Source organism: Colossoma macropomum, unplaced genomic scaffold (assembly GCF_904425465.1).
Source record: "Colossoma macropomum unplaced genomic scaffold, Colossoma_macropomum, whole genome shotgun sequence".
In the NCBI taxonomy this organism is placed as follows: Eukaryota; Metazoa; Chordata; class Actinopteri; order Characiformes; family Serrasalmidae; genus Colossoma; species Colossoma macropomum.
Window position 1 is genome coordinate 25,792,847 of NW_023494804.1, and position 13,080 is coordinate 25,805,926.

At 38.5% G+C, this 13,080-nt stretch overlaps 1 protein-coding gene across 5 annotated transcripts in view; it reads left to right on the forward strand.

Annotated features, from left to right (window-relative positions):
* Window positions 1–13,080, forward strand: part of psd3l (pleckstrin and Sec7 domain containing 3, like) — a 164,653-nt gene that overhangs the window by 114,628 nt on the left and 36,945 nt on the right. For all 5 annotated transcript variants that reach the window (XM_036595147.1, XM_036595146.1, XM_036595145.1 and 2 more), the window contains one exon: window positions 10,175–10,218. In XM_036595147.1, the coding sequence (XP_036451040.1) occupies window positions 10,175–10,218 (44 nt within the window). The remainder of the gene's footprint in view (window positions 1–10,174; window positions 10,219–13,080) is intronic.

Consider the following 13,080-nt stretch of genomic DNA (forward strand, 5'->3'; position numbering starts at 1 on the left):
GGGTATTCAATAGTCCCCTGATGAGCCAAATTGGATTTTTTCCCCCCTCCATCCCCTCTCCCTTGCTACATCCTCACTCCAAATGTTAATACCCTCTATTCAGTAGAACAATGAGCCTGAGCTTGCCCTATAATGGTGTGAAGCTTCACTCCAAACCACTCCCCATATGATGGCAAGCATTTGCCTACTGTAATAAAACTGCAGATTGGAGTGCGTCCAGTCGTTCACAGATTTGCTTCTCCTTTAGAGTTCAAATAGACATTTACAGATTTTTTTTTTTCCCTTGAAAGCCCAGCATGCGCTCCAACTCACTTGCATATCCACTCAAATATGACAATTCATCTTTCTATTGGTAGCCTGTATGCTTTCAATTCAGCCTCAACCCTTTCAGTGAGGCCCAATTTCACACAACCACTCAGGAACTGGCTGACCAAAACGGTTAGCCATCGTGTCAAAAAGCAAAAGGGCAATTGCATTGATGCCTTTAGCCATGGTAATTCTGCACTTGCTCAGTTGGAATAATTAGACACAGCTGCTAAAGTGCAGTCGCTATCGTTTGCATTGTAGAGTCCGTTGAATTGCATATATATATATGGAGACTTAGTAGGAGCACACTTTTGAATTATTCATTCATCTGTTTGCAAAAGGAAGGGCAACTCCAATTTTTTCAAAACTCTAGTTCAAAAAAATTAATATAGGATAGTGGGAATTATTTAAGGAAAGTGGGACTCCTAACAACCGTGCCAGACCTGGTAGACCACAAATTCTATCGCCATCAGATAAACAGTTCCTTAAAGCTTTGATCTTTGAGAGAGAGGAGAAAATCAAGCTTCTTTCTTGGTTCAGATCTGAAAACATCCACAGGTGTTTCTGTCCATCCTTCCACTGTGAGTAAACAATTCAGCAGTGGAAGTCTGAAAGGATGTGCAGCTGTCAAGAACCTGTTACTGAGAAAAGGAAATCAAATCAAACAAAGAAGCTGCTGGTGTTCTCAGAACAATGAGGCCACCCCAGAGTCCAGACCTCAACATCATTGAATGTGTTTGGGATGGTGAGAGGCAGAAAATGCAACCAGCTTCTAAAGGCAAATGATATATTTTAAACAGCAAAACACAGCATTATTTAATTCTCCCTCTGTTTGATTTTTGAGAACTTTCACAGTCTTCGTGAGCTCTCTGACCAATCACTGGCGTCAGTGGTGCTTGTAAGGCTGTCTCCCGGCAGCTTCAATGTTTTGACAAACAGCAGAAGGTTTCGTTTGCCTTGTGCTTCCTCACAGGTGCTGTTAGCATCTTTACAAGCAGCTCAGGGGCTCCCGAGTGGCACAGCCGTCTAAGCGTTGGCCCTATCATCAGGAGATCGCGAGTTCGATCCCTGGTGATGCTACAGCCATCCGTAGCCGGGAGTCCGAGAGAACACAATTGGCCTCGCTCTCTCTGGGTGGGTAGGATGGCCCCTCCTTCCCCCCCATCACTCAGCGCGATGCTAGTCAGCACAGGCGTCTGTTAGCTGACGTAACAGATCTGGCGGTTGGCGCTTTCCTCCGAACGCGTTCGGCTGTCCAGTGACGTTGCGTGAGCGGCAGCTTGAAAAGAAGCAGTGGTTGGCTTCACAGGTCTCGGAGGAAGCCTGTGTTAGCCTTCACCCTCCTAGCGTTGATAGCATCGTGTGATTGGGGGAGTCCTAACTAGCGGATGGAATTGGAGACGACTAAATTGGGGAGAAAATCGGGTAAAAATTAATAAAAGCAGCTCAGACTGAGTTACAAAGGTTTGAGCTATATTTGAAAGCTCTTGTAAAGTTCCAGCTGATGAATGAGGTGGTGAAACTCTCCATGCCCCTTTGACTTTTCCAAAATGGAAAGTAGCCCACCCAGTGTCATCATGTGCCCATTTTGTGAGAAGCAAAGGATACATTTGTCTCTTGAAGACTGCCCGTTGTCTGAACATTTCTGTTTTTGTGTTTTTTTTTTCACGTCACATTCGGTGTGTACAGGTCCTAAGACTGAACTTTGGAGGTGTGGAAAAATATCCATGGAAATTCCTTCAGAAAACTGAAAGCGAGTCTTTTGAAAAGAATAGAAAGTGTGGACACAATATATATATTGAAAAACATTTGATGCTACATTTAGTCGTTGAAGTTCTGTGTAAGTTTCTGTTAAAAATATGTTCTGCTTTTTTTTCTTGCCACTGAAAAATGAATAACTTGTACTTGATAGCTGTTTTGACTGGAAATGTGATAAATGAAGGGTGGTCTCTGACTGTTGTGCAGTACTATACATTATCACAGAGTCATGAACTCTGCAGTGTTTTTAAATTTGTGCCTTATTCCAAACAGGTTTCACAGAACAAGAAGAAAATGTAAGTGCCTCGAAGTGTTGTGGTGCAAGTGTGTTTGATACAAATGAATGTGCCTGATGCATTAAAAGCAGTTGCTTTTTTTTAATGTACAAACATGCTCCATGATCTCCTTGTCCTAACGGTGTGTGTTGTAAGAGCAGTACAATGCTGTGTTTCAGTGATGCTTTGCTTTTAAGTCTTATAGAGAACTGCTCTTCTGACTGTGAGCATGATGACTGTAGAGCTGCTGTTAGTTAACATCCTCGGGGGCTCACACATCACAGACAGATACTCCTAACCCCTACCCTCTAATAACTGTGTGTGGTTTTGTACATTTTCATGTTCCGACTATAGAACTGTGTCAGGACCTTCAAAGTGGTCCTGACTTTGTAATGTGTTTTTTAGGGATTGCTTTGGTATAGAATTTCTGGTCCAATAGTGACAACTGGTAACTAAAGGTACCTAAGTGTAGCAGATAGCGATAACCAAGCATGTTACACCACCATAACGTTAACGAACAGTCTATCGAAGCATTTAATCATGATGATATAAAACTCATGGATAGACACCCATTCTGAAGGAGAGCCCCAACATTTCCCAAACAGAACAGACTAATTTTTCCCCTGAAACAGCTCTGTAAGCTTTAGACTTTAACCATAAAAATTCATGTAAATACTGCAGTTTTTAAACGATTGACTTTTTTATTCTTTCATAATTTTAATCTAGCATAACTGGCTGCCTTGGTCTGAGCAGAGGCAGGAGTAGTGACATGCTTTTTAAATGATGTTTACTTAAATGTGGTTTATCTTTCTAAATGAAGTACCCAAAGTTTTTTCCCCTGTACTTTACAGTTGGTACAGATTTGTGTGACTTTTAGAGAGTAACTTAAAAGAAAAGTAATGAGTAATGAAATTACTTTCTTCTAGGAAACGCAAACATTACAGTTTGAAAAAAAAAAGAAATAATTTGGAATGGATCACTTTAGGCGTTGGGTTCACTACTTGACTTTTAAAGTCGTAACAGATTATAAAAGACTAGGCATCTCACCCTATCTGATTGGCTTTTGCAGATTTTTGTGGGTGACTGAGATCTTTATATATGACAGGGTGATGCTGAATCAGTGATTCATTTTTAGATATCCCTTATGTAGCTAAATTAAACTAATTAATGTAAACTAAATTAAATTAATGACAATTACTGTAAACTGTTCAAATGTAGATTTACAGTATTTTATGTAATCCATGTATGTTATCCAGAGCAGCTTACAATGGGGACGTAACATTAATAACTTGCCTAAGGACTGTTACTGTGGTGTTTCTATCTGGACTGAAAATTAAACCTTCAATCTTTGGTTTGTTTGGAGCTGTGGTGGTGTCTTCATTTGTGTGAGTTGGAAAGAATGAAAATGGATAGTACTAATAACTACATGTGCCAGTGCATGTGTGAGTGAACTGCTGAATGCTTGGGCACTGAATTAACATAGTTAGTTAACCATAATTTCAGTGTTGGATCGATAATAAAATCTTCCAAGCCATCAGTGTTATCAGTCACCGATAAGAGGTGTAACAGTTTATTGTGGTATCATGATACCAGCAACACTAGAAATTTTGATTGGTAAGTTGCAGCAACAGGATTATAGTTATCATTTTTTTAATTCAGATTTTGTCCAAAATATTTTGAGAGTATCTAATCATGAACTCGGCATCATAAACTGAATTGAATTGTGGGTGGAGCGTATCGTTATACCCTTTTTACAAAAGCTGTTTGTCTTACTTTTTAAGGCTGTAATGGCAAAAGCATTTCTTTTTGGTTGCTGAGGTTGAGGTTAGAGTTTGCTCTGGAAATGCTTTATTACACATGTATGGGATGCAGTTCATGTGTATGACCCCACGTCCTAACGAAATACAAAAACAAGCGTGCGTGCATGTGTTCACCATCCCCACCATCCCACGCTCCTCTGTTCTGCCGTCTTCAGACTCCCACTGCAGACATTAATGAGGCTGCTGCTCAGCATCACAAGAGCAGTGTGCTGTTGCTGTTCAGAATGAAAACGTTGGGTCTCTCCTGAACATTGGCTCGCTCCAGAAGGGGAGGGACCTTATCCTCCCCTCTCCCTCCTTTTTCTCTCCCTCTCTCTCCTTCTGTGTCTCTTCTATCCCTCCTCTTCTCTCAAACTCCCAGTCACTGGTGTGTGGCTTCCAGAGGAACTGTAAGCTCCGAATCAAAACACTGTTGGACGCGATGCTGGCGCTTTGAAGGGAGGAGACGCCTCAGAGAGAGTGTGTGTGTGTGCGTGCTAGAGCGTGTGCGATCGCTCACACGTTCCGTCAACTGCTCCTGCGCTCACTCTCCGCTCTCCTGCTCTCCCGCTCTCCCTCTCTGAGCACCAGTAGTCGGGACAGGTGGCTTTTTTCTTCTTTTCTTCCTCTGTGCGCGCGCTTTAGCTGAGGAGATGATTGGTGTAAACAGCGTTCAGGGCACCGGGAAGGTCCGCAGCATGCGGGCCAGCGGCTCGGTCAAGTATGGCAGGGAGGAGTCGGTCAGGCGGCAACCCCAGAACCGCTCCAAGTCCCTGAAAATGTCCAATTCCTCTGAATTCTCCTCCGGACAGTCCAAGAAGGACAAGGTAAACACACACGTTCCTTTTGCAGTGAGTCCAGCCAGCTTTTGCATTTTGCTTTGGATTTTAATTTTTATAACTGTGAATGGTTTTGGATTTCTTGCTGTCAATCACATGTTGCTATATTTAAACATGCTACTTTGATCAATAATGTAGAATGACAGTCTTTGCACTGCACATATGCTGAAGCCTTTATAAGCCAGTAAATTGCCACTTGTTAGTTGGAATGCTGCTCTCACACTGTTGTTCAGTGGTGTAATGCCTGCGGCACTCAGCCCGCTAATTTCACTTTGAACTAAATGCTGCATTTTCCTCTAGTGGGAAGGTTTCTTGGCTTCTTGGAGTGAATTTCGCTTCCTCAGTTAAGGCTAACAGGGAGCAGTGGGGCTTTTCAATTTGATGGATGGCTCAGTGATTCCCTTTACCCATCTATCTAACGCAGGATGGATTTGTTGTTAGCAAGTGATGGTCGGACTTGCCGCTTTTCTAACAGATTGATAAGTCACCTTGCCCTTAGTGTTCTCTCTCTTTCTTTCTCTCTCTCACCCCCTCTCTTTCTTTGGTTTCTCTTACCTGCTTGTTTGAATTGATTGACATTGACACCGAACATATGTAATTTTAGGAACTTCACATGTTCACCTGTTCCCATACATTCTCTCGCTCTCTCTAAGACACCCCCGCTTGCCATTATTGGGCAATTAAAAATTCATGTGTCTGGTCCCTTATTACCTATATTCCAAATACTGCTGCTTGAAGTATGCTTAATATGAAGCAGGTGTTAATTTCCCAGGTTGTGTTGATTGTATTGGAATGCTTTGAACCTGTGTAGTTTGCTTCATAGTGGGATATGTATGAATATGAACTCTGCGTGTTAAATGATTTCAACAGTCATGGTTGTAATTTTAATCTGTGCTTTTTTGAATCTATTCAAGACTATTTACATGTATTTTAAGCTTTTTAGATATTACACCTTTGTAAGTGGTTTAGCTTACCTCCTTATGCATTACACCCAAAAGTCTTACTTATTTTATATTCTGAGTTTACCTAAGCCTGTCTTGTTGGGCTTATTTTCTGAAGGATATTCAAATGCACAGGACATCTTATGTCTCTGACCACTTGTGATACTGAGTGCATCTTGTCTTCTTTCCTGCACTGCATTTTCTGCTGGTGGATAGTGGTACATATATATATATATATATATATATATATATATATATATATATATATATATATATATATATATATATATATACATTCTCCCATGTAGTAGAGTGCTCTTTGTGCGTCACGCAGGATTTTCTTCCTCAGGCTAGGTTGCATCTGCTTTGTCTCTCAGTGCTAATGGTGACCAGAGGAGGGGGCTAAACATGCAATAGTGGACACCACACAATCACAGTGGCATCTCCTAAGCTGAGCTATTAGTGCTTGTAAAGCTCACATTCCACTCATTTGTTTAGAATTTCTCCATAGTTCAAGTTTTGACATGCAAGCTGTTATTCAGAGTGTTTTTTGTTGGGAAATGGTTAATTGTAGAGAAACTTAGGTTTCTTTACAGTGATGGTGATAGGAACCAGGGATCAGTCTCTAGAATGCAAATGTAGCCATTTTGTGTGCTATCTAAAATGATCAATGAATCTACGCAAGTCTTGTTTTTATATATGATGTTTATAATAGTACAATAGTGGCAAATCTGAAAAAACCATGTAACAACCTTCCGTGAGGTTGCTTTTAGAAGCATTAAATGCTTTAGACTTCCTATCACTCCTTCTTTGAACAGTTTTGACTCAGTAAATTTTTATATAACAGTGCATTTTACATCAGACTATTCTGAATGACTTTGTACACCCTAACTATTGAATTATTTTGAAAAAGAAAAAAATTGGAACAATTGAATATTTGGAGAATAAATTTGGAGAATTGAGGAATTACCCTTTCAGTGTTACGTCATTTGACAACCGAATGGTACTCATTACCATCTTACTATGATACTGCTGTTTTTACCTGGTATATTTTGTCTGTTCAAACTTGTTCTCAAATCTAAAAATAAGTAACTATAGGACGTACCGTGACTCGTGAACATGTATTTAAATACGCTGTTTTTGCCATATCGTCCATCTTTAAAGGGCCTCTGTCCTACATTTGTTCTTTTAGATTTATGTGTGGATTTATGTAAGAATAACAAACTGTGTAGGTTATTAAACCTTTAAGGTCACACAAAGGTGATTCCTCATTTATTCATGTCATTTTGTTTCAGATTTTTCTGTAATTGTTGTAAAAGGAAATTGATTTTTCTTTCAGCTACAGTAGATGAGTGTTCAGGGCGTATCTGCTGTTTACAACCATTTTTAAAGAGCTACAGTGAGCTGAATAACATTTTATTTGGAGCGATGAAGTGATTCAATTATCGGCAGCTGCTATACTATTATACAGGCATTATGTAATGTTTCTCTTGTTAACAGTAGCTTATGTTGATTAAAGTCAGGACTTTGTAATGCATGCTGCATGACCGCAAATGACCACAATGAATGTCTGACCTTAGTGGTGACAGAGACAAAATAGACTGACAGATGTTCTTTTTTTTGTGGCCTTGAATGTAGATGGCTGTTATGCTGCTTCACAGCTACATAGAACATCTGAAAACTTTGCATTGTATAGTAGTATGTCTAACAGTGGGCGGTATGGTGATATAACATTATTGTGGTAAATTACATCACAACACAATTTTCTGATTATATCATGGGTATCACTAGTGCCTTTAGAAAAGCATGAATCATTAAAAAAAATATATATAGGCTAATTATAGAGAGTCTGTAAACAACAACCAATGTACATAAACAAATAAACAACCAAAGTACAATAACTGAATAATAGCATCTCTTTAGTATCATGCACTCATTAACAAGTAGCTGGTTGGATTTTAGCTCGTTGTATTACCATCATATCTCATAAATTTTTGTCAAGTGATTATTTTTTCATGCTTATTATTCTTAAATAATAATAAGTTTCTAATAATAAAGTTTATATAATAAGTTTTTTCTTTTATATTATACATTGCAAATGTGGGAAGAAAATATTTTAATTAGTGTACGCAGCCATTTTTAAATATGACACTGCTGTTTTTATTTGGTACATTTAGTCTGTTCAAACTTGTTTTCAAATCTAAAAATAAGTCAGTATGAGACGTACCGTGACTCGTGAACATGTCGAGTACTGTAATGTTACACTTTTGCCGTTTTGTCCACCTTAAAAGGGCTGTACGTTCTTTTGTCTTTATGTGTGGATTTATGTTCCAGAAACAGTCTGAATCATTTTTTGACTTTTCCAACATTTTTTTTTAGCCCTTATAATTAAACAGGATGTTTTTTCTAACTGTGCCTTGAAGACTGATATATGTAAATGACCTCTGTTCTGATTGGGGCCTTGTATTTTGCATCATTTAGATAGCAGCCTGGTCCAAAACACTCCTTATAACTTTAGTGTGAAAGCGCGGAACTAAACTGCCGTAGCCAGAATAGGTGATAATATCCAAGCTGGTGTACCTGTGGGCTTCTATGTGATGTAGTGATAAGTTGCATGTATCTACCGAAGTTCTGAAAGCTGTTACTAGGGATTTGTGAAGCCTTGTGTCAGACAGTGGCTAAAAACTAGGTCTCACTGTTCACCCCTATGCTGATGTAGGGGTTTATACATCCATACAGCAACTCCAGAATGTCAGCCATTGAGCTCTTTTTTTGTAGGTTTTCAATGAACCTCAGATGAGAAGCATAGCAAATTATGTTCAGAGGGGAAACGTCTTAAACAGCTTTCTTATCTGACAGATGAAAATTGATCTGAATCTTCGGTCACGTGACAGTATTTCTTGGATGAAAAACGTAAAATAAGTGTCCGCACACTGATTATTTCAAACGCTCTCTTATTATTTATTGAAGCTTTTATGCAACATTTTGACTTTTATCAACACCCATTAAACACCCGTTAAAATGAGGTCATATAGGGGAAAGTAATGACATCAGAAAATGTTTTATGGTGTTTCTTAGCTGAGCATAAAAAGTGAAAATGTGAGACCAAAATTTCTGTTTTTATCAAACTGTAGCAACAGTCAATATCAGCTTATGCCAGCAACAGTTGACTGTTAATTTGAGATATTAACATCAGGAAATCCAGAGATCCTTTTTAAAGTGGTGCTAACTGTATGATGTTGAGTGTCTTCTCACAGTGGAAGGATGGACAGAAACACCTGTAGATTGGCAAGAGTGGAGCTTGAGTTTCTCCTCTCTCTCAAAGATGAAAGCTTTAAGTTCTGTTTATCTGATGGTGACAGTTTTGGTGGTCTACCAGGTCTTGCAGAGTTGTTAGGAGTAAATGGAGACTCCTATAACTTTTAATCTGTTTTTGAACTCCACTTTTGGAAACTCCTGTTTTTTCCTACTTTCCCCTTCTTTATGCAAGTGAATTATCTTAAATCTAAATATCTCCTGAAAATGATTATAATAAAAATGGCAATTTTTGAGTGGAAATTAAATAAATGAAGGGTGGTCTCTCACTTTTGCACGGTACTCTATATATTTTAATTGAAACCAAAGCCAGCAATAGCTTGAAATTATTTTTTTCAGTTCTTTCAGGCCTGAAAGTTTTATCTAAATCTGTCTGCACTGAGAAAATACTGTCTGATTCACATTTCCGAGGTCAACGTAGATGCATTAGTGGTGTAACTGCGCCACCATGATTAGATTCAAAATCATTAGAACCTTCTGTCTCACTTCATTTAGCTTCAGTATTTTCCTTCACCATGCAGGCTGTAATGAGGTCAAAGAGTCTGTAAGTCTTCATTATATCAGGGAAGAATGAAGAATTCAGAGGTGCGCGAGGCGTTGTAGAATCATGATTCAAAAGAAAGTAGGTGGGGGAAGCTGCGAGACCAACACACTTGACATCACTCTTCACGGCTGCAGTGTTTGACCAATAACTGTTGATGGCAGGGGCACCAAACATATGTAGCGTCATACAACACCACAGCAATTGAATCATCTCGTGTTTTTTAAACAATTGTTCAAACGGTTGAATAAAGTGCTACGTGCTATTTTCCCTCTGGTGAATCATAAAACACCGCATGTATTAAAGTGTAAAAAACTGTATTGTCAATAATGGGAGGAATTTCTGTTAAAAGTGTAGATTGCTATACTGATATCTTTGTGTGTCTTTTTTTTCTCTGCAGGCATTGTACAACTCTATCAAGAACGAGAAGCTGGAATGGGCAATGTATGTACTTCTTCTGTTTTTATTCATAACTGAAGGGGTTCATTCCAAAATGCATTAAACACCTATTCTGACAAAGTACATTATACACCTGTTACATATATATATATATACACACATACATGTACATTGTACATTAGAAGTGCAAGATATTTGCTCCATTTGGGCTGTAACATATGGTGTGCTTTAGTTATTTTTAGGCATTTGTTATTTTGGTGACAGTGTAGTTAATCGTGTCGTTAGTGGCAGATGAAGAAGCAAATTTCAAAACTGAAAGTAGTCTAATGATGCTGAGAAATATGAGGCCAATTACTGTACTGTATGTACGGCTTAATCATGTCTGTCTTGGTAAAAACAAAAATCCTTTGCAGCTGTGTATAGTGCAATAAACAAGGAATTCTAGCTCATTTAAAACTTATCATTTAAGATCATACTTATTTCCATGCAATGCTTATTTCTAATTCTAGTTAATGTATTGTGCTGGTATTGGAATATAGTGAGGAGTTTGTTGCATTACGTCTGTGGAATATATTCTCCATCCACTTTATTTTGAACTGCACTTCTCATTTTGATTTACTGCTGTGACCTAGAATGTGTATATATTAGACTTGGCCTCAGCTAAAGGCTATTCCAGGCCAGCCAGGCCAGAATATAAAGAAGGGTGACAAACTCACACAAATACACAAGTGTTTGTTTGTGTGTGCATGTGTATGTGTGTGAAACTGCATGTATGTTCTGAGGCAAATGATTGGATTGGTGGCAGTTGAGACAAGAGCCGTAATTAGCATCAGAAAAACATCACATTAGAATGACAGTCTGTCTTCCTGATAACAATGATAAAGAGTGAGGCTGTCCCATTGTGCCTTAGGTAATCTACCAAATTACAGCCTGCAAACGCCAACTCTGCTGCATGCATGGCAGGCCAGTTGTGATTTAAAGAGGCTCTCTCGTTGCGTGTCATCACAGATATGTTTGGACCATGTTTGAGATTTACATTTCTCTGAGGTTATTTACCTCATTTGTAGCCTTAAGGGCCTATTTATGCCTGATCCTGAATACATTATACCTTTTTGTGCAGAAATTGCACAGTGATGTTAGGAATACAACATAAACCGTGTGTGATTAATTTTCTCCCTTGAGCGTAAAGTAGCTGTGTATTAGTTTCACTGCGTAACTGAAGATTCCAAACAGAAGCAAATATCAGCTGTTTGTGCAGCCCAGATTTGTGAAGTGTTTTGCCACAGTACACCAGCCTGATCTCGCTCACATTTACACACACAATCATTTTCATCCTTTCTGAATTCCTTAACTAACAAGTAGAGCTGCTGCTATTGAGTACTTTTTGAGTCATTTTTCAACAATTCTATCAAATACTCAATCTGAAATATTCAAATATCAGCAAATATCAGCAGCACCTTTAAAAAGGCAAGCCTTTTTTATTTTAATGATTTTAATGTACATTTAATGGGCCTATATCATGGTAAACTGAATTTCCCTCTCTTTTTGGAATGTGTTTTATGTAGTGTGTGAACATTTTCAAAGTTGTAACGTGTGCTGTTCACTTCCTGGTCCATATAAGGAAGCTGCAGAAACAGGCTGTTTTGAGTCCATTATTCTTGTGATGTTTCAAAAAACGATTCATTTACATTTACATTCAGCCTAAACAGTTTAGCCCTGCCCATTCACACTGAAATTAAAAGTGGTGTTTCAGCCCAGACTACGTTTTGAATGATGCAACCAATCAGAACAGACCTCATTTACATGTATCAGTTGTAAAAGCACAGTAACAAAAACTACATTTACAAAAAAATATGACTGTGTCTGGTATATAAAACCACTCAGATGTGAAAGTGGACCTCAGGGCCAAAAGTAAAATTTTCACACAGAAACAAAATAAATGAAACCAACATTGATTTTTTTTAAATTGCCAATATAAGACCACAGTGATTAGTGAAAACATATCACAGACAAGTTATTTTATTTGTGAACAAACTAATTTAAATGCTTAACATGTAAATGATTTTGGGTGCATCACAGGGTTTTTAATGCCTGTGTTTATTAATTTCCATTGAAACAGTACGAAATGGTACTTTTTGGGTACAAACACTGTCACTAGGGTGATACCTCCAAGGGTATGTTTATCAGTGCCTTTTTTCAGTAAACTTAATTTTACTGCATTCTGTTTTTAAGTGTTTTTACATTTTTCACTTTCAAATAAATGTTTTTCCTTGCTTTCAGGTTTTTATTTATTTTTTTTAGTTTCACAAAGCAATTAAAACCAATTCAAAGGACACAAATGAACTACCCTCCTCTAAGGGTACATTTACATTGTTTATAACATGGGAGACAAACATACATATGCATTACCATTTTTATGACAGTTTTTCTCCCCTTTTCAGTCATAGCCAGTAGTAAGTTCTCCCCTCTATCACACAGTGTTACCCACCTGGCAGAGTGAAAGCTAACTCATGCTTGCTCTGAGACACATGAAGCACCACGCGTCCTCTTAAATTGCCTTTGATGCAGCGCCATTGAACAGCTCAACATGCTTGGAGGAGAACACCAACTGTTAGTTCTGTTACATCAGCTAACAGTTGGCTAGCATTGCGCTAAGTAATATGTGGAGTGGGAGGGCCATCCCACCCAAGTAGAGAGAAAGACCACTTAAGCTCTCTTGGACTCTCAGTCATGTATTACTGTGGCATTGCCGGGGATCAAACTCATGATCTACTGAAGATGAGTACAACTCTTAGGCAGCTGTGTCACAGACATTATGGTTCAGTCTTTTAATGTGGTCTTCATAGGAAGTGAGAAAGCGTAACATAATAAAGGCTTATTCCAAAGTCACTTTGGCATATAAAATGT